The 20,710-nt window shown below is 48.5% G+C and overlaps 1 protein-coding gene across 1 annotated transcript; it reads right to left on the reverse strand.

The window, feature by feature from the left end:
- Positions 1-11,956: 11,956 nt before the first annotated feature.
- On the reverse strand, positions 11,957-20,609 carry LOC134166869 (tubulin alpha-8 chain). Its single transcript, XM_062624940.1, has 5 exons — positions 20,522-20,609; positions 17,064-17,286; positions 13,999-14,147; positions 12,595-13,275; positions 11,957-12,351 (listed from the first exon to the last, which is right to left on the reverse strand). The coding sequence occupies exons 1-5, from the start codon at positions 20,522-20,524 to the stop codon at positions 12,058-12,060; spliced, it is 1,350 nt and encodes a 449-aa protein (XP_062480924.1). The 5' UTR covers positions 20,525-20,609; the 3' UTR covers positions 11,957-12,057.
- Positions 20,610-20,710: the final 101 nt, after the last annotated feature.

The raw sequence follows: 20,710 nt of genomic DNA on the forward strand, positions 1-20,710 counted from the left end.
GTGTTCAATGGTCCTCGTTCTTTCCAGATGGCACCAAGTGCATGGACCACACCAAATGCATCAAATATTTATCCTTTTGTCTTTAGCCAATTCCAGGGCACATTCCAGAGGTTTCTTTCAAATCTGGCTGACTTGACTATACAGTTTCATATAGTGGCTAAGCAGTCCTGTGTTAACAGTTCTGTTGGCTGTTCCTGCAAAAGGATGCTGGGTTGGCAACACTAGTGATCACAATTTCTATATCATCATGTTGCACAAGGGTGGCCTGGTATCTTTAAAAAACATGAAGGAGATAACCAGTGGGCTTCTTTCTGTTCCAGGAATGCTGGTACACCATGGGACACTAGTACAGTAATTCCGGTCCCAAGGTAAATATGGGGGCCTCTTCAATATTCATGACAACTCCCACATCTGTAACAAATTCTTTTCCCTCCGAATTAACGCCGAATAAGTTGCTCCTGTATCCACTAAAATTCCACTTTATTCCCTCTAGTCCCTAGTTTTAATTTAACCACTGGATCTGCTAGGGTAGATTCCCCAGGTCCCCGTCAGTCTAGTTCCAATTCAGCCACCGGAGCCACCCCATGGCACTCTCCCCCCCCCAGGGCAGTCTCACTTCCAACGTCCAAAACTCCCCACAGCACACGCACACCCCGATTCGGTCCCATAGGAGAAAAACCCACTCCCCCTGCGCCCGACATCCCTCCACCTCTGCCTCCCCAGCACTCATCCCATGCTCAAACACAGGAGCTGCCAGAGCTCCCCTCCTTTCCCCCTTGGTTTTCCTTAACTTTAAGCATCTTTCCCCGGTACCACAATCTGAAAATCTCTCCAGCTTAGCTTTCAGGGTTGGTTTTTTTTTTATATTTTTTTTTGTCCTTTTCCAAAGCCAAAATTAAGGGATCTGTCGGAGCTATATTAATTTCTCATTCCGTCTGTCACATGGGGCGGTTTCTTAAAGTGAAAAACATATCTGCATACATTACTTCATCCTATTTTCCTTGCCCCCTCAAAAACAACATTAATTGTAACAAGGTATCATAGTTCAGAATCTCATTTTTTGGCTACTTTTCCTGATCTTCCAAAGTATACAAAGGCCATCATTGGTTACAATATTTTATCAACGTTTTCTCATGTACCGAGCCCCAGTGTGCCAAAATGCACTCTAAAGGACTTCTTTTCAAGATCTCTCCACTCTGCTGATTTCCTAGTATTAGTCTCGCATTCACGCACACACGGGATCCCACAGACACACTCCACACAGTTACAGCACTCGAGACAGATACTAACATTGTATCAAACTAACAATTAACAGTTCTGTCACCAACACCAAAATCACAAGAACATACTTGAAACAAAGACAACAATTAATAATGCATTTAGAACAGTCTGTCACCAATACCAAAATCATAACAAGTCGCAACACAAGTCATATACCAGTAAAATCCAAAACTTTTTCTACAAGACGCCCACTGCGTCTTGCAGGACCCAAACCACAAGATGCCCAGTGCAGGACCCAAACCACAAGATGCCCACTGCTTCTTGTGGGTGTATACCAAACGGATGCTAACAGCCGGGTATACGCCTTTATCCACGAGATTTCCTATCTCGATTTACGGAAGGCTTCCTCACCGTGCGTACGCTTACCAAACCGATTTACCAAACCGAGATGCCCCCTGCATCTTAACGACTATATAAAAGAATACCTTTTATGAGATGGTCCTTGTCTGCTCCCGCAGCGATCCGAATGAGTCGAGGGGTCCCTCCGGGATAAACTCCCGCGGGCCCTAGGGAGCCCTGTCCTCAGCGGGTCCTGCAGCCGAGCAGAGAGGGTCCCACCTGGGTCGCCAAATTGATTCGGAGAAAACTCCAGGAACAAACTCGCCAACAGTTTCAAGTGGACAAGCAGGTATTCTTTATTGCGGCGCCGGGAGGCACGGGGGAGAGCTCCTCCTAACGTGTGTCCCCGAATTGCTGTACAGGTCATCCTTATGCGGTCACTGAGCATATTACATCATTTTCCGAAAGGTTTCCGGCACGCATACAAAATGGGGTGGTCTTTAAGGGTCGTTTACTTTTCCCAACAAGCTTAATTAACATTACAGACATCGCAATCATCCTGGCCTTCTACTTATCAGTGAGTTTAACTGCTCTCATCCTGGGCATCTGCTAGTGCGCGATACTCCCCATCCCCAGGTCCTGTCCTATTCTGCTTTTCTCACACCTTTTGTACTGAGGTCCTGAGGGCCTGAAACTGTCAACTACCTGCAAGCACCGCGGTTATCAAACTTAACATTACTTAAAACTGATTACATTTGGTACTTTTGTGCCTCCTTGTCTCACTACTGATGCTCCCTTTGATGCTTGGCACCTACTGCTTGTCTCGCACTGAGTCCTGACTAAATGGGTCTCAGCAGAAGTGTTCTCAAATGGAGAACGAGGGACTTTGCTGCCAACTTTTGCTACGTCAGAACCATGGAGTTCAATGCAGAGATGCCCTGGTGCTTTCTTCCTTTCTTCCAGCGCTCCGTGCCGCCTCACACGCCTGCTCCCCAGCTCCATGATGGCTTCTACGCTCTGGGGCAGCTGGACAAGCAGAACCAGCTCTCTGCTCTTCAGGCTGAAGATGGCAGCTACAGGAAACCATGCAGAGGGGCCACGCTGCAGGGGGAGGCAGGAAATCTGAGCCTGGGCTGTGGGCTCCAATGGAGCTGGCGGAGGACGGAAGTCCCCCAGCTGCACACAGCTCCCGGTGGGGACCGTGTCAACAGGCAGGTAAAAGCAGCTGGGAACCATGTGGGGAACTGGAGGACCTCTGCAGTTGTGCAACCACCTCCAGCACGGCTTTTATTCATCAGATGAGAAAGTCTGAGAAGCCCGTACCCTGTCATTAGCTCCTGTTAAAGGCTGAGTGAAGTCTTACCCCAAATCCTTGGCCAGCCTGCCATAAAAACAAGGATAAGCAAACCGCAGCCATAGGAAGCGCTGGCAAGGCAGAGCGGAGGTGCTCCTTCACACGCCTCACTCGCTCTCGGGCAGCTGCTGATTCATGCTCAACAAATTCGGGTTGAACCTTCTTGCTCTTCATCCTGCTGACAGCCAGCGGCAGCAGGGCTGCTTCCAGGCAGGACGTGCAGAGAGAGGGTGGGATTCTTCCGGTTAAGTGTGGAGGCTGATACGGGACCAGTCATCAACGGAGCACTCGGAGAGGCAGTGAGGGTGCGGCTTGAAGGTTCGTTATCCTAAAGCAGGTGGCTAATACAGGTCAGAGCTCACCCTAAAATCCCCTTACTTCCCTTTACCGACTGCACAAGGGAGCCCTGAGTGACCGGTTCAGCTCCAGACCCTGATGCTTTGGGAAGCGAACCCCACTACAAACCCCTGGCAACACTAAAGCACCGTGGGGAATACAACTCACCACGATGCATAAACCCCAGAGCAGCTCTCTCTTTTCCTTAGGGAAAACCTATTTCAGAAACATGGATGCAGCTCCTCCACCGCTGGCCCCTTGGCTGCAGTGGAACAGAAGTACCATCACAGCCCCAACACCATCTGACCTCACTGTGGTTTCTGCATAGGGTAAGGAGAAGCAGCACTAAAAAACCCAAACCCTGTGAGACTGCACCTTGTGCCCTGTCCCAAGGAGGGAAGCGGCCTTTGCAGCGAGTGTTGAACAAACCTTGTTGCCAGCCAAGCTTCCACCTCTGCTGTGGCTGAGACCCCTCTTGGTTACCCAGACACACGCAACAGGAGCCACCTGCTTTTAGACACAAAAACCATTAAAGAGGCAATAAGGAGACACTAAGGTTCCAAACATCACGTATGCACCAAGTCATCTAAGCCCTTGTAGGGCACTTAAGATACACAGAAAATGTATGGGCTGAACAGACAAGGAGTCAGATCAGAAGGAAATAGCTGGGGTTTAACCACTATAGTAAACTGATGAAGAGCCACGGCAAAAATTGCTTCTAGAAAGGATTTAAACACACAGAAATAGCTGCAGGTCACTCAGACGGGAGAATGGGTGAGACCTACATGAATGAAGGCAGAGAAAACCACTTCAGACAACAGTGATGAGAAAGGTGCCAGCGTGAGCCAAGCAGAGGTGGTGCAGAGACTGCATGAACCAGACAAGGCCGACTGATACAGAATGGGGTGGATGGCACACAGGTTTAAAAGCAGCTGGGGAGCCAGAAAGCACTCAAAGGGGAAAGAGTGTGATTAAACAAGCTGGCAATGGCAAGGACTTGGGAGTTCTATGGTCAAACTACCAAACTGAAGAGAGAGCAGGCTCTGGGCAGGCTGAGTTCCGAGGCACCTGTGCAAAGGAAACTCTGTGGCTCGTTGTGCAGGTCCCTGGAACCACACACAGCCCGTGGAGATGTACAAAGTCTCCGACAGAACTCGGAGCATCTTTCGCAAGGAAGTACAAGACTGAACAAGAAGAGCTTTCGAGTGACCACAAGTACAACAGGGAGGCTCTGCAGCACCTACAATTACCAGCAAATGGGCGTAGCAGCACATGGGCTCTTTAAAGTGCCTGCAATAAACACAGATGAGTATTTAATACATCTAATCAAAAGAAAACAGGGTCTGAATCAATACGTAGCCAAGCTGCCCCCCTGAGCTTTATCAGGCCAATCTAACACGTGAAGACACACTTGCAAGACGTTCAATACTTGTAGGCAGTGAAGATAAGGGAGGCAGTGCACATCTGCTGTAACAGACAAAGCTGGAACTTAAAGTGTTGGTATCTGCAACTGCGATGAATGAGAAACAGACCCAGAATTTGAGAACAGAGAGAGGAAGACAAACACTAAACCTAGCAAAAGTAAAACCCGGTGACTGGTGCCCGAATGATGAAGTTGGAGGCAAGGAAACCTCTGTTTCTGGGTGCCATATGTGCTTACTGAAAGCCATTAACACCATTCTCAAAAGCACTTGCGGCCAATGGCAGAAACTGTTCTCTAGCACCCTCGGAGACGTGACTGGGACACTTCCACACATGCACATGCTTTTGCCTTCCACATAAACGCTCCATATAGGCTGTGAAGAACAAAGGCAGAACCCATTTCGCCCCAGTCAGCAGAGAACAGTCGAGCCTGTGGCTCAGCAGCAGCTGTGGCTGACCCGTGGTATCCCACGCTTCCCTGATCCCTGCTCCAGCTGATCCCACACGGAGCCATCCGAGGTTGTGACAGCAAAGAACGCTGTGTGCTTCTTCCCACGGGAAGGGGTAAGGGGCTTTTGCCAATGTAACACAAAACTTAGAGGCAGCATAAGAGCAAAAACATGATTGTATGGGACAGAGACAGCAGCTACAGCTGTGAAACTGAGAGGAACTGCAGGGGACACAGCTCTGACAACGCATGCAGAACTGCACAAGATCTAGAACTACTGGAAAGCAATGCAAGACTGAACACAGTACATTTACATTGAGCATCCCTCTGAAACAACACTTACAGCGTTCAGCCAAGGCAGGTTCTACAAGCTGGATTTTGAAATAACTGAAAAGCCACAAAGATCTCTACTGTCAGCAGAGCTGACCAAAAAGTAGCTTTTGCAAGGGGAAATGATGTAAGACGATGAAATGCATGACAGTTGGAGCCATAGAGCTCAAAGAAAATGACATGAAGATGCTTAAGGTCTTCGCAGCCTTCTTGAAGAACCACTGCTTGCAATTCATCCCTAACTTGAAGCACTGCAACAGGCACTCACAGCAGTGCCTCTGAAACAGGAACTCAAACACAGAGAGCTGATAACCCCAGAGAAGTCACAGGAACGATGAAAGCCCTGCAGGGTAAGAACAGATCCTCACAAAGTCTGAGCCTCTTTGGGGAGAGGAATTTCTCCGGTCCAAGCTGCCTTCACCATCTAGAATAGTTACCTTCGGCTCCCCTATCCCTTGAAGATTGCACGAGAACCCCAGTGCACCTTGCTCAGAGTACGGGTAACTCACTTCCAGGTATGATGCTTGGAAGAGTGACTCTTACCCACCCAACATAAGGGACACAGTCTGGGAGAGGTATGAAGTGGCTCAGTACCTCCTTCACTCAGCTCCGTTCAATGAAGTAGCAGGATGCAGCTACAGACCAGCAACAGCACCTCACAGTTCCAATCCTAAGAGAGGAAAGAGCTGCAAACAGGCCCTCAACACAGCGCAATGGCAGTTAAACATCACCCGGCACCTCCCAAAGGAACAAAGCTGAGGTGGGAGAAACACCAAAGCAGTATTAATGCAACACCTCCAGGCCAGGCAGCCCGGAGCTCAGATCAGATCCATATGGACACAACCTCGAGCCTGTAAAGTCATCCTGAATGCTTTTTTCAGCTTCTCCAAACCCATCTGATCTCCAGTCCCAACCTTACAAAGTGAATTTAAATACCCCAGCCCATGAACAGGCCTGCCCATGTTCTGAAGCCCACAGAAAGGCTGAAACCCTTGTTCTTGCCTCAGCCTCAAACTGCTCCACGTTGCAGATGTCGCAGTTACTGCTGCACATATGGGACCAAAACTGAGAGAAACACAGGCTGTGGCACAGGGGAAGCCTGGGGTAGACCTTAAAGCAGAACTGAGCTCACCGAGCGGGTCAGTACTTCGTATTAAAGGAACCAAGGTGCACTTTCTTCCTCAAAAAAGAGAAACAAAACACTTCCAGAGCATGAGAAATGCAGGAAGTCCATGGTAACCGTCAGAAAAAGTATTTCCTAAATGTGATCTTGATGCAGACCAGGGGAATCCAGACAATGCTGCAGAGAAACTGAAAGATGCTCCTGAAAGATGACTGCAAGGGTCACCCATCACTGGGCAACCAGGACAGTACCGCAGGAACCCACGAACATCACCAACCAAGTTTGGTGCCACAGGAAGCTGGCCATGGGAAGCAGGGTCTGCAGAAAGCCAAGGGACAGGGCCATGGCATCCCAAAGGGGCAGGGTTTTACCAGCCTCGGGTCACTGAAGGGCTCCACAGAAGGCACCGCTCCTCATGAGACTGACCCTTGCTGCAATTCTCAGTCTCCCGGTGTTCCTCAGCCTCTTGTCAGCCGGCACCTACAGTACCTTCAGAGCAATGTCACTTCGACCTCTTCATCATGCTCCTGCTCCATTAACAGCTGAGACTAGGGATGTGGAATCCTCTTGCCCAACTCTGAGAAGAAATCTGTGGATCAAAGCCTTGACACAGGCTGGAAGTTCCATACTTAGCGCTCCTCTAGCTAGAGGGAAGGGATTAATCAGTCTCACCTTGCCAGTGCACAAAGAAAATCCCTACAGCACTTGCAGTGGAGCTCCACACCACCATGGAAGATGGATCTTCAGCTCTTTACCACTGAATCTGTTCCTGAGCCCAGCCTCTTTCCAGAGTTCAAACAAACCCAGCTTTTCCTTTGAAGCAATTCCTTATAAAGGTGACACAAGAACACGTGTGATCAGGAGGCACCTAATCCAGCATCCTCCTCCTGACAGGAGCCTCAGTTACACTTCCTCTATACTTTCCCAACCTTTGGTAATTCCCACGTCCTGCACAAGCCAGGGTGTCTCTGTATTTCATACCATGGCTGATTTTCCTTCCCAAGCTGGAATTCAGAGCTACAACTGCATTGAACTGAACAATACGCACAATAATTTGACTCTTGGGTTGTTACAGAACTGCAGCAAAGAGCATGAGAAAGAGCCATCCCATTGCACTAAAATAGCTCTGCCTAGTGACAACTGCAGTTTGGCTTATGGGAACCATCTCCTTACAGGAAGGAAAACATGACCTTGTACAACGGCAAACAACGTTTCATTTGGCAGGAACACAGGCACTTAGAAACATCAGCAGCACTGGGTTTCAGAGGGCAGGATCTCCACTGTCAGTGTTCCTGCAGGTCTGACCGAAAAGCAGAGTCCAGCATAGGATGACCTCTTCCCTGCTTGTCTTGGGCACCTGAAAGCAGCATGTCCACAGAAGGCTTGCACAAGGCAATCGAACCCTATGTGCCCATTTACAGCAGTGTACTGGCAAAGCAGTGAATGGACACTGCTGTTCCCTCTGAATTTTCCCAAGAAGTGACAACTTGGAGCTGCCCATGAGCCGTTGCTCTGACTCCTCACTAACACACTGTGGAGCAAAGGAAAAGGCAAGGCCAGAGAGCCCTCACTGCCAAGTTTATGATCCAGTTTCTCAGACGTGTTTTGCTAAGCAGTGTGGTTTGCAGCCTTACCTTCATGGTTTCCATCAGAACCATGGAAGCACCCCGTTGTTCCTTTACTTGCTCACCTTCAGTTAAAACCTCACTTCCCAATTCTAACTTCAAACAGCCACGCTCTCCCAAACAAGTCCATGCTTTCCAGCAGCAGGCTGCTAGGGCCAGTGTCATTTGCTGGATGGGGTTTCAGGTATGTGAGGCACGGAAGCTCTTTCTGAACTTCATTTGAGAGCATTTTGCTCTGTAGGAAGGTGGCAGCATGTGTGGGCTATGCTTGTATTCCCTACACTGCCCGTAAAGCTAAACCTGAGATTTTTATCACACAATTACACCATGGCATGCTTACTATAGAAACCAGAAATGGATAGTTATATATATATTAACATTAACACATTAAAAGGTATTCATGTTGCTTATTCAGAAGGCAGAGTGGGTGGAAACCAGATTCTGCTTCACTGCGTTCCCCTGGAATGCCACCAGAACCATCTCAGACCAGATCTTCCAGATAAGCCCAGCCATTTACACCAAAGTTCACAGGAACCGCCATGGGCTCCAGCTCACTTCCTCCTCCTCCTCCTCCACTTTGTGAGTCACAGAAGTTATTCTCTATCAGGTGATAGCTGTTAATTGCCAAGCTCAACACCGGAGAAAGCTGTGTCACCACACAGGTAAAGATATATTTAGTTACCACTAGGTAATGCCTCCACTTCTGCCAGTGCAAACAGGCACATGACTTCTCAGAGCAGAAGTGTGGGGACTTCTTACCAAAGAAACAGGCATTTGAAGTCTCGCATTAAACACTTCCAGCACTTTTACGTGACAGCTCCCCTCAACCACTGCGAGTGTCAGGTATTCATGCATACACTCAAATGTTAATTGAGTGTAGGATCTCTCCTCTCCAGTTCAGGAAACAGCTGAAGCTGAACCCCACATTTGTTAATGCAAGCATCCAGCCAGTAATTAGAACACGCTTAAGGAGTTCTGCAGTTAGCTGAAGCAAGAGCAGTTTTAGCACGATTTTCCTGCTGTAATTATCGTGGCTTCACAGCTGAGAAAAACACCATCTTATCTCAGCTCTGGATGCAGATGCCTACACCGAGAGCTCACTGCCCACTGGCTACTGCACCAGCATTTCCCAATAGCGAAAGCAAGAAAATCTCAGTCTGGAGGCTGAGAACGTACAATGTATTTTCAGCATCAGTCCAACAGCTCACAAGCGACGTGGCATCTCTTACCAAACCTCCCACCAGTGGGTGCTCACCATACTGCAGGTGACCATCTTCAGGAAGCAGCATTACAATGTTAGCTTTAACAAGGAAGAGCACAACACATCTCAGATCTACTGCCTGCACCGAGAATCCCCAGGCAGCCCAGGCACAGCATTCAACATGCCCACACCTTTGACAAGGATGCTGCAGAGCGTGGTGCCCTGCAGGCTTGGCATTGTGCACGCCCACATAAAGCATTGACACATTGCAAACCACATCCCATCACATAAACGGTGTCCTAAATAAGAATAAACCCCATGTACAGTAAAGAAAACCCCAGAAAGTATAGCAGGAAATGGAGCATGTCAGCCTCAAATGACACACAAGGAATTCCAGGTAAGAGTCAAATCATTGCTATAGGATCACAGTGAAGGCCAGCTGAGAAACCCACTCCTACACAACCCCCAGTACACAGCTTTTAAGGGAAGTTATGGTGCACTTGTAGCCACACAGCATTCCTTGTGCTCTGCTAGTAGTGCAGCATTTCACAAAGCTCTAGATACCTGCAAGGTATGGGACATTCCTTTGCATATTCCTCTTGGAGGCACTGCCACTACATTAAAAATATGAATGCATGCACTGAAGTCAATCTTCCTTGCAATGAGCACGACCATCCTTGGGTTATGCCTCGCACATTTGCTTAATCATCCAGTAAGTAGGAAAATGAGTTAGCTGGAAATTCTTTACACTTACATCTACCCTGGAACATAAAAACATAAGCAGAAGCCAGTGACAAACTCACTGCAACTCTGGACATGCCTGGGGTGATTCACACAGCACTTGTATATTCTGCACAATGACCACGGCTGACCAGAGAGTCTGAAGCACTCTAGGTTATAAAGCCTTGAAGTTGTTCTACCCATCTATATAAAGCTGGTAACTTCCACCTCCAGTAAGTCAGATTAATTTCAAATCAGACTGACTCAACCCAATGGCTGCAAGAACACAAGCACAGTAATTCTTAGATTGGATCTAAGGAAGAAGTTCTTTACTGTTAGAGTGGTGAAGCACTGGAATGGGTTGCCCAGGGAGGTTGTGAATGCTCCATCCCTGGCAGTGTTCAAGGCCAGGCTGGACAGAGCCTTGGGTGAGATGGTTTAGTGTGAGGTGTCCCTGCCCATGGCAGGGGGGTTGGAACTGGATGATCTTAAGGTCCTTTCCAACCCTAACTATTCTATGACTAATTCAGGACAACAAGCTTTCAGCCTAAGCAAATGGCCAGTCAGCCCTTACAGACTGGGCTGTTCTGTCAGACCTCCAATCAACAGCAGCAGCCTGTTAATGATAGAGATACCCCCATCTAGAAGAACAAGTACACCCAAGTCAGTTAAAACTGAGGCTGGGGAAAGGTTCCCACTTTATGACTTGATGCCAAATACTGCAGTGTTACTTGAGTACAGGAGGTTCCCATACAGCAGGAAGTTAAGGCATTTTTCATACCACAGCTAAGACTCCTGCTCAGTAGGTATGCATATCTCCAGCTTCAAGACTTGGCCCCAGTCATGGTCTGATATTAAATCAGAAGGAATATAAATAAAGTTGAAATAGGACATGGAAGAATTCTCCAGCTCAAAGTCTAGCCTTGGAGTCAGACTTTGGTGTTTTGTAATCACATGCAGTAGTCAATCATCATCTCAACGTATTTGACTATTCCACCTTCGCTACTTCTGTGGGAGAGATTCCTCAGTCACCCAGCTCCAAGACAGAGTTGGAAATAGTCAGGTTATCTGGTTTGTGGATCACTGCCCTGTGTCCCCAGGCCCCACTCAGACCATGCGGAAGGTTTCAGACACAGGATGTCCACACCTGTAGATAACCTGATTAGCCAAAGCCTCTCCTCTAACATCCCCTTACAAAGCAGGCAGAAGAAAGGCAGCTTTCCTACCTGAAGCCATGAACTAATCCTCAAAAAGAATTAGTTTTAGGGGAAGCTAGTGTTAAACCATGGCCAGCTAATGCAGATCCCACCCCAGACAGCTTCAGGCAAAAGGCAACTCAACAGAAGCTGGCAGACAGGGACTGCAGGTCCTTTTGCAGGATAAACTACCACCAGGGCAATGGCCACACAAGTTCTGACAGTGAAGTGGCACACCCTTTCCAGACACCCTCCCCTTCAAGGTTACTGCATTTAAGGTATCAGCCCATGCTAAGTCTAAGTATAGGAGAAAACTAAACTCAAATAGCCTTTGGTTTTAAAGGTGTTGCATCCTTAAGGGTAACAAGGTTAGTTCCCATTGTCTCATCACACCAGCTTTAGAGCCTTGAAAAAAAAAGTAGCTAAATCTTCCAGCAAAAACTCAAGCACATTCTGGTCTTGTATTCTGGGAGGAAATATGCACTATTAGCTCCTCAAATAGCAATGTCACAAGGACAAGAACTCATCTAACTAGAGCATGGCTATTTTATTCAGCTATCTTTCCCAGAAAGAAATTCTATCTCCCAGATTACTGACTACTTGCAGATAATGAACGTACATAGTGTTTGGAGACTATCAAATGCCTTGATTAAAGAAGTTTATTCCAATTACATGACATGATTTACACCACTTCTGAAGAGGCAGTAAAATGGCAAAGACTTGCAATTTGCTTTTGTTGCATTTAATACTCTTCACCTTCATCTTCTCCATCCACTGAATCTGTGCCCACTTCTTCATAGTCTTTCTCCAGTGCAGCCAAATCTTCCCGAGCCTCCGAGAACTCCCCTTCCTCCATCCCTTCTCCAACATACCAGTGAACAAAGGCACGTTTGGCATACATCAGGTCAAACTTGTGGTCTAGACGAGCCCAGGCCTCGGCGATGGCTGTAGTGTTGCTCAGCATGCACACTGCACGCTGGACTTTGGCCAGGTCACCACCAGGAACCACTGTTGGTGGCTGGTAGTTAATGCCAACCTATATGAAAAGCAGAAGAGACCATGAGTTTCACTGTAGTATTTTCCAGTGACTGCAATCAAACAAGTCAGAGAGCAGCAGTTGAATAAAATGTTTCACTTCCAAGGAAAGAGCTCTGTGTAAGGACTGAAAAATACAAATCAGGCACCTACAGAGCATCTCAGGGAGAAAATACAAGTTAATAACCCCTGACAGCGCATGAGAAGTCCAGAAAAAGAAAACCAGGATGTAACTGAGACTTACCTTAAAGCCAGTTGGGCACCAGTCCACAAACTGGATTGTGCGCTTGGTTTTGATAGCGGCGATAGCAGCGTTGACATCCTTGGGGACAACATCCCCACGATACAGCATACAACAGGCCATGTACTTGCCATGGCGAGGGTCACACTTCACCATCTGGTTGGATGGCTCAAAGCAAGCATTGGTTATCTCGGACACAGAGAGCTGCTCATGATAGGCTTTCTCTGCCGAAATAATTGGGGAATAGGTTACCAAGGGGAAGTGGATGCGAGGGTAAGGCACCAAGTTAGTTTGAAACTCAGTAAGATCCACGTTTAAGGCACCATCAAATCTGAGGGAAGCAGTAATGGAAGACACTATCTGCCCAATGAGGCGATTGAGATTGGTATAGGTTGGGCGTTCAATGTCCAGATTCCTCCGGCAAATGTCATAGATGGCCTCGTTGTCAACCATAAAGGCACAATCGGAATGCTCGAGGGTGGTGTGGGTAGTGAGGATGGAGTTGTACGGCTCAACAACCGCTGTCGAGACCTGCGGAGCAGGGTAGATGGCAAATTCCAGTTTTGATTTTTTCCCGTAGTCAACCGAGAGGCGCTCCATGAGCAGGGAAGTGAATCCTGAGCCAGTGCCTCCCCCAAAGCTGTGGAAAATCAGGAAACCCTGCAAGCCAGTGCACTGATCCGACTGAAAGAGAAAACAGGCGTTTAAACAGCTGTCAGTATCAAGCAGCCCAAAACAAGACTCTGAATTGTGACACACACACACACACACACACACACCAGAGGGACACCCTGCACTTCCGTGCAATGAGAATCCCTTACCTTTGTGACAGGGATTTGGTTGAATACATCCATAGCAGCCCTATAAATGGGAACTCTAACCTTCCAAACTGACCTCTTCATAGATCTGCCACATGATCAAAGTACTGGGGAGCCCAAGACATCCCTTACTGACAACTTACTGAGATTTATTCCTTTTCTACTGTTATTACCATAAAATTAATTCAGAAATTATAACATCAGGAAATGGAAATAAATCTAAACCACAGAAGCAAATACTCCTGTTTAAAATTCCTTGCAAGAGCCACAGCCAGAGATCAATTCTTTTCCATCAGGAACTATGCAAATCCCAACTCTCAGTCCTGGCTTTCTGAAGTTGGACATCAAACTAGAGATCTGGGTGCCTCATCAGCATTTTAGGCCACTTGAAAGTTGCATCTGAAAGGAATAATCCAACCTTTCTCAGCAGGCCAAGAATAAAACCAGATGCAGACTAAGGCCACAGATTCTCCTACCATGGAATAAATTAAGGCACAACTTACATAATTTTTAAGAAACCAGTTTCCAAATCCTGTAAAACAGGACAAAGAAAGATGCTTCAAGAGTCTTCCATAAAGACAAGGCTTACCAGCTTCCTGATCCGCTCTAGAACCAGATCAATTATCTCTTTCCCAACTGTGTAATGACCTCGAGCATAGTTGTTTGCAGCATCTTCTTTACCAGATATGAGTTGCTCAGGATGAAAGAGTTGCTTGTATGTCCCATTCCTAACTTCATCTGGGGAGACAAGATGAATTTTACAGGTTACTTTTCTATCCAGACTGGGTTTTTCAGACTTCTGAGGGTGTCCAGAATAAGGTCCCTAAACCCTTCGAGAGAAAATGCAGCCAGACCTCTACCTACCAGTAAGTGTCAAAGGACTTAGTATAATCTAAATCTTGAATACCTGACAAAAATGAAGTTAATGCTTAAGAAATTGTCTCACTGTACTGATCAGTTTAAGTTTTTGACCTGCCAGAGCAATTTAAGACTGAACTGTAGCAGCAGAATCATTCTTTCACAGCTGAAGACAACTTAAGGACCACTTTGAAGATCAGCAGCTGAAATACTGCTTTCCCTCTTATTTTCCAAACCCTTCAGGATGCTGCCTTATTGCTTCTGCAGCTGCAGGCTGTCAGAACCTACAGTGCTTGCTTGTCCTCTTCTTTGCCTTGATTGTACTTTCTGCCAAGGGTAGAGAAGAAGGTTCAAAAGGAACAGGAGATGCTGTTGTAGAGCTATTCAGTTATTCAAATACTGAGCTGTAAAAGCTCCAGCACCAATGGCTGCGTTATAAAGAAACTGTGCAAATGCACACACAGCATCCCCCAGCAGTTACAGATCTGGAGAATGGTTCAGAGTTATGATCTCCAACAGTTATCAGAAATATGCACTTACATCTAGCAGGCTAAAGCTCTGTCCTACCAGAAAGGTACAAAGACAGTCAGCATTGCTGTGTCTCTGGTTTAGCTCAAGCCATTCTTGAGTTGTATGCTAATGCAGCACTGCATCCTTTAATTAAAGCCAGGTGTGTCCTGGGTTCAGCAGTAGCAGTCATTTTAGCAAAGATCTGTATTAGCTACAGGGAAAGTTGCTGTTTGCATGTATTCCTTTTAATCTGCAAAAGAACAAGCAAGACAAAGTCAAGATCTGAAAATACATCTCCTGTTTGAACCAAGTCAGACTGAGCAGCTGCCCCTGCAAGCCATGGATTTTAACCTATTTCCAAGACTGCACCAAAAAAAATCCCATCTGGAAAAAAGTCTCCCATTCAAAATACACGTGCTTATGACTTTCTGCATTCCCACTCCAAGTCATCACAGACAGCTAGGAATAAAAGGGGAAAATACAGAACCTGAAGAAAAACATTGCTGTTGGGGGCAAGGTGAGTCAAGGTGGTCCTAGGGAAGTAACAAAACTTGAGGAGTTCAGAGGATCAGTCACTGGACTATGAAAGCGAGCTGGAACAAAGTGTCCCAACCAAGCTTGCCCCTTCATGCTTCTCAGTCTGTCTGGGGGAGATTTTTAATGAGAGTTGTGTGGAATTGATTTTACCACCATATCCACCGAGTTGGTGCACATGTACAGCACAGCTGCTGCTTTCACCACCAGCAGCACTCACCTAGAAACTCCAGAAATCCCTGGTGTACCCATGGCAGCTACGGAGCTGCTGTATTCACAATAGATGGGGTTTTTCCATAACCTCAGTGCAGAGGGACATGCTGCATGAATGGGAAGAATCATGCTAACCCTGCCCAGAAAACTGATCCATAACTTTCAAATAGGGCAGAAATAAAGAAGGCTCCCTCCCTGGAAGGGGAAGATTTATCAGTTTTAGTGTCACCAGGTGTTTAAGACAGCCTTGTGCCCATCTCCCCATACTACACTTGCATCATTAGCAGGAGCTGGAACTCTACCAGCTACACAACAGCTCCTCACCTTCAGAGGCACAGTGAGAGCTCTGCTCTCCCTCACCTCATTTCTCAGCCTTTTCTGGTTGCTCAGAGCCACCACCTGGCCAGCAGCAGAGGAAGCACCAGCCATGGGGCTCAGGGAAACAAAGTCAGGCTTGCAACTGCTCCTGGCAACATCAGTATATGGCTCCTTTCAGAGTTCAGTCCAGCACCACCATCCCGATCTGCCCAACAGCCTCCTGCAGGATTTCATTCTATTTTATCAACCACAAAAAGTGGTTTGGGGTGTTACAATGAACATAAGTTACAAGGGACCCACATTTGAGTGCATCGGAGTAGCTTAAGTCTATTCACTCATCTTCCCTTCCCAATGCTCTATGTACTGCAGAAAGATCACCACCCCAACTATAAAAGCAACACAGGCCTCTTCTATGGGAGCCTCGCATCACCACTTAGAGCAAAAACCACAATACCAGCTCCAGCAGAATTACTTCAGGCACACACACTGTAGAGAGCAAAACCAAGATTTGTGACCCAAGGAACAAGGGTCTTGTTAATGTGGGGAGCTCACACTGGGCTGGCAGTGGAGCCAATGTCACAGAATGTGGCACTGGTCAGTGGCTGATGCATGGATCACGTTGGAACAGTAAACCAGTGTTGCCAGAGCCTGGGATACAACTGACTTTGAGGATAAGAGTCAATTGTTATTCAAAGATAAGGCAGCAGGAAGCTGCAGTGCATGTATGGGAGTCCCTCAATTTAGGCTAGCAACTGAGACTCTTCTGCAAGCACTATTCAAGCTACAGAGTACAGAGGATTGTTTGGGGAACAGGAATCATTTCAACATTCAAGAAGAAATCTGCTTAATGATATGTATTATCTTTCAAAAAGGTTCCCATTGACAGCTGTACCCATTATACCATATTGTTCAAGAAGTTGTAATTAGTTCCCTGCATAGCAAAAGCATGGGGCACATCCAGAAGACCCATTTAATTTCACAGGCTGGCAGAAGGTAATATTTAAATTCTTTAGAGCTCCAGAGAGCACATTTGCCAGTCTCGATGAGCATAAAGCCAAGTATCTCCCATCACTAGGAAGACATAGGCAAGCTTTATGTAGTAAAAAGAAAGGCCCAAAGCATTTTGCAGGACTAAGCAGATCCCATAAGTCAAAATCCATGGAAGGTAAATCCAGTCCTACAGCATGTTCTACAGTCCCTTACACAGGTCACTGCAGTTACCTATTACTGCTGGTTCAAGGTCCACAAACACAGCACGAGGGACGTGTTTTCCTGCGCCGGTCTCGCTGAAGAAGGTGTTAAAGGAGTCGTCCCCCCCGCCGAGGGCTCTCTCGCTGGGCATGGTGCCATCAGGCTGGATGCCGTGCTCCAGGCAGTACAGCTCCCAGCAGGCATTGCCCATCTGCACGCCCGCTTGGCCAACATGGACTGAGATGCACTCACGCTGCAAGGAGAAACAGTGGATCAGCTCAGCAGAAACAGCAGCTTCCTTGTTTAGAAAACATTCAGCATGCACAGCTTGAGCTCCTATACTGCACAGCTATTAAAACATTAACCTTATTGTCTTGGTGTTGGGGCATTTGGCACAAAACACAACAGAACACAAAAGCCTCTTTCAGCCATCACCCAGCTCCACCTAGAAAGACCCTTTTAGACACTGTCATTTTTACAAACTCATTTCTGCTTGTTGCTCCTCACCCAGACAGGAAGAGCTTGATCAACTCCTCCAAAGCCTTCAGCCAACTCCTCTCTTTAGACTATCTAAATACATAGGAAACCTGATGACTCCACCTGTCCCTGGCCTCCGTGTCAAGGGAAGCATCACCCCAGGAGCACCTAAGGAAGCCATCAGAGGAGGCAGAGCCTGCTGTAAGAGTCAGAGCCATTTTGTTTAATAGACATAAAATGGGAGGGGGGGGAAATATTCTCCCTATCACTTTAGGGAACTTGGCTATCCTGTAAGAAAGTCTGAGCAAAGGCCCTCATAGGGTTAGGGTAAGCTATGGACATTAGGCCTCACACCACACTGCTGGATGCAGAGTACCAAAATCCTAAATACTGGACAAACCTCACTTCAGCTATGTAGGAAACTGTTCATGTCAGCAAAAGGATCCACTCATATCAACTGATGGATTCCGAAGTTGCTTTTGATGTCCAGAGCATCAACCCAGCTCCTTAGTATTTCAGTACAGGGTTTTGAATATTAAAAGCCAAGCCACAATGGAAGCATCTCTAAATCCTGGCCCATCCGTGGCATCTAAGATATCTGCCATGTGGGCTTGAGCAAGTTAAACACATCCTAGAAGGGCCTGCATGTGGGGCCGTTTTGCGTTGTCACATTTATGTTCAAGCCCTATGATTGGGGATACAATTAATTTTGTCCCTGAATAAGCAAGCTATAAAGCAGGACCTGGAACTGCCCAGTCCATGGACAAGTCAGTGCAGAAAGCAGAACAGTCCTTTCGACTTCCTTGGAAACCCCAAGAAATTGAGCACTGTATTTGCTAAAAGCACATCTCCTTCTCAACCACAGCACTGAAGAGCTGAGAAGTGCTGTTCTGCAACTCTCCATCCAAGCTGGGTATGCAGACACACAGCTCCCAGAAGAGCAAGCCACATCCCCCTGCAACCAAAGCTCGCTTGCTGGAGGCTGCTGTCACACTACTCCTCTCCAAAGCCATTGCTCCATTGCTCTCCAGGCTGACGGCTGTGGCTTGGCAAGGTACTGCAATGGTAGAGGACAGCCAACCTCCACACTGTGACCTGGGCAAGAACAGCAGCTGAGCATGCAGCCCACTGCGGCTGCACTGCTGCAGAGCAGGCGGGCCATGCAATGAATCAGGCCTTCCAGGAATGCAGGACAGCCTGCCACTCCTTCTTACAGCAACAGGAGAGAGTAGAGAGGTGATAGCACCACTTCGGTCTGAATCCTCAGCTGTACTGAGGTCCTACCAGTGATCTAAGCCTTGTCAGTGAAGCTTCTAAGCACTTTGGGGAGGTTCCTGAAAGGAAGCATGCATGGACTAGCATGCCCAAGCAAGGTGAATGCATGGACCATGTCATGCTTTCCAGCATCAAATGAACTGGCCCCACTCCATCAAACTACACAAAGCAGCAGCAAGCATTCATATTCCAAAGAGCATTTAAGGCTTTGAAAGTACAACTTGGGCAACACAGCCCCCAACCAGGTCCTGCCTGTGCAACACTGCAACCACAGCACGTTTACTCTAACAAAGTACAAAGTTCAACCCTTGGGGCAGAGTAACTCCCTGCATCAGTACAAAGCAGCAGTGAACTGAGAAGCAGCCCTGCTGAAGAGATCCTGGGGGTTACCACAGACCGCCCCCCCCCCCCGAGTGTTCAGCAGGGCATTCTCATCCAAATACACCAGTCTCCAAAACCTCTCCAGACTCTATTTGTCTCTGTCTCCTTCTGCTATATGATGTGCCCAACCCAAGAGCACTGGCTCCTCTTCTGTAGCTGCCGCTCCTGCGGCTGCAGCCCAGGTCCCTCAGCCACACTGATCATGCTCTAGGTCCCTCACACTCTCCAGCATCATAAGGAAAGCACTGATGCATCCGTGTGAAGCTGGAGGAAAGCCAGGTTTGATGAGAGCGGCTGTACCAGCTCTGACCACGTTCAACAACGTGCCATAACGAGGAAGATGGTTCCCTCAGGAGGAACCCGAGGGAAGCTGCCTCCTCTGCAGAGGTGAGGGGCTGCACTTACCACCAGACTGGGCTGAATTTTAACAACGTGAGCAATGAACAACCCCCACAGAAGAGTAAGAGCAAGGAGAGGCCATCAGCACCCTCCAGTATCTGAGCTCCTAAGCATTTGCTGTTCAGCAAATACTTTCTGTGCATTCACAGCCCTCCAGGAGCATCTGCTTCCTGCCCTCCTGACATCCACAATCTCCTTCCAAAGAGATCTACACGGCAAACACGCACATGGATCAGGACCTCACGCTGCTCCCATGCTCCCAACTGACAGCTCCTGCTTGGGCCACACAGCTCAACAGCTGAACTCTGCCCTGTTTATGAGGTCCCAGCTCCTTATCGTGCCTTTCAGATCCCCCTCCAAGGCCGACTCCTGCCTTACAAGGTCATTTCCCCTCCGCTTTATTACCAGCCAGCCTCACAAAGTCCTTTAGGAAGCCTCCACCACCAGCCCCACTCCCTGACCTCCGCAACCACCCCAGACCACAGCCGAGGGAAGCTGCCGCTGCCACGACAGATCGCGTGTGGTCCCCCCGTCTTGGGATACTCAAGAGGTCCCCGTGAGCGCACCGCAGCAGCTCACCCCCTGCGCTGCCCGCTCCGAGGACCCCGGCACATGGAGCCGCGGACCCAGGGCGCTAGCGCTGCCCCAGGCCCAGACGGCGGCTCCCGAAGGCCCGGCCCGGAGCCACCTCTGCGGGAGCCGCCAGGTCAGACCCGGCCGGGGGCTGAGGGTCCCGCCGCGGGCCGCCATGTTCTCGGAGGAGCCGCCACCATTTTGGGACAAGACCGCGCTGCGGGCCGCGACCCGGCCGGGACAGCGCTGCTCGGGGCCCGTCCCGCCCGCCCCTCGTCCTCCTCCCCTCCGCTGGCACGGCCGGGCCGCCCCGCTCTCCCCACCCCGCAGTGCCTCAGCGTGCGGAGCGGCACCGGGAGCCCCCTCCCCGGGTCCCCGCTCACCATGGCTGGGGCCGCGGGGGGAGCTGCAGACGCGCGACGGGTCCGGGCAGCGCCACAAAAACGACGGCTCTTCCTGGGCCGGCTTTATATAGCGAGGGGCGGTGCTGTTGGCTCCCCGCGCCTCGCTCATTGGGTACGTCTTTCTCGGAGGTGTAAGCTATTGGGTGCCTCTACCGCCTATATCTTCCG

The sequence above is a fragment of the Pezoporus occidentalis genome, unplaced genomic scaffold (assembly GCF_034315485.1).
Source record: "Pezoporus occidentalis ecotype Australia unplaced genomic scaffold, CSIRO_AGI_Poc_V1 ctg274, whole genome shotgun sequence".
Taxonomy (NCBI): Eukaryota; Metazoa; Chordata; class Aves; order Psittaciformes; family Psittacidae; genus Pezoporus; species Pezoporus occidentalis.

Excerpts from the sequence above, each read along its gene's own strand:
- LOC134166869 (XM_062624940.1), bottom strand. Across the intron at positions 14,148-17,063 it reads CCTTGAACCAGCAGTAATAG|ATGAAGTTAGGAATGGGACA; the intron begins GTAACTGCAGTG and ends TTGTCTCCCCAG. Across the intron at positions 12,352-12,594 it reads GGTGCCCAACTGGCTTTAAG|GTTGGCATTAACTACCAGCC; the intron begins GTAAGTCTCAGT and ends CTTTTCATATAG.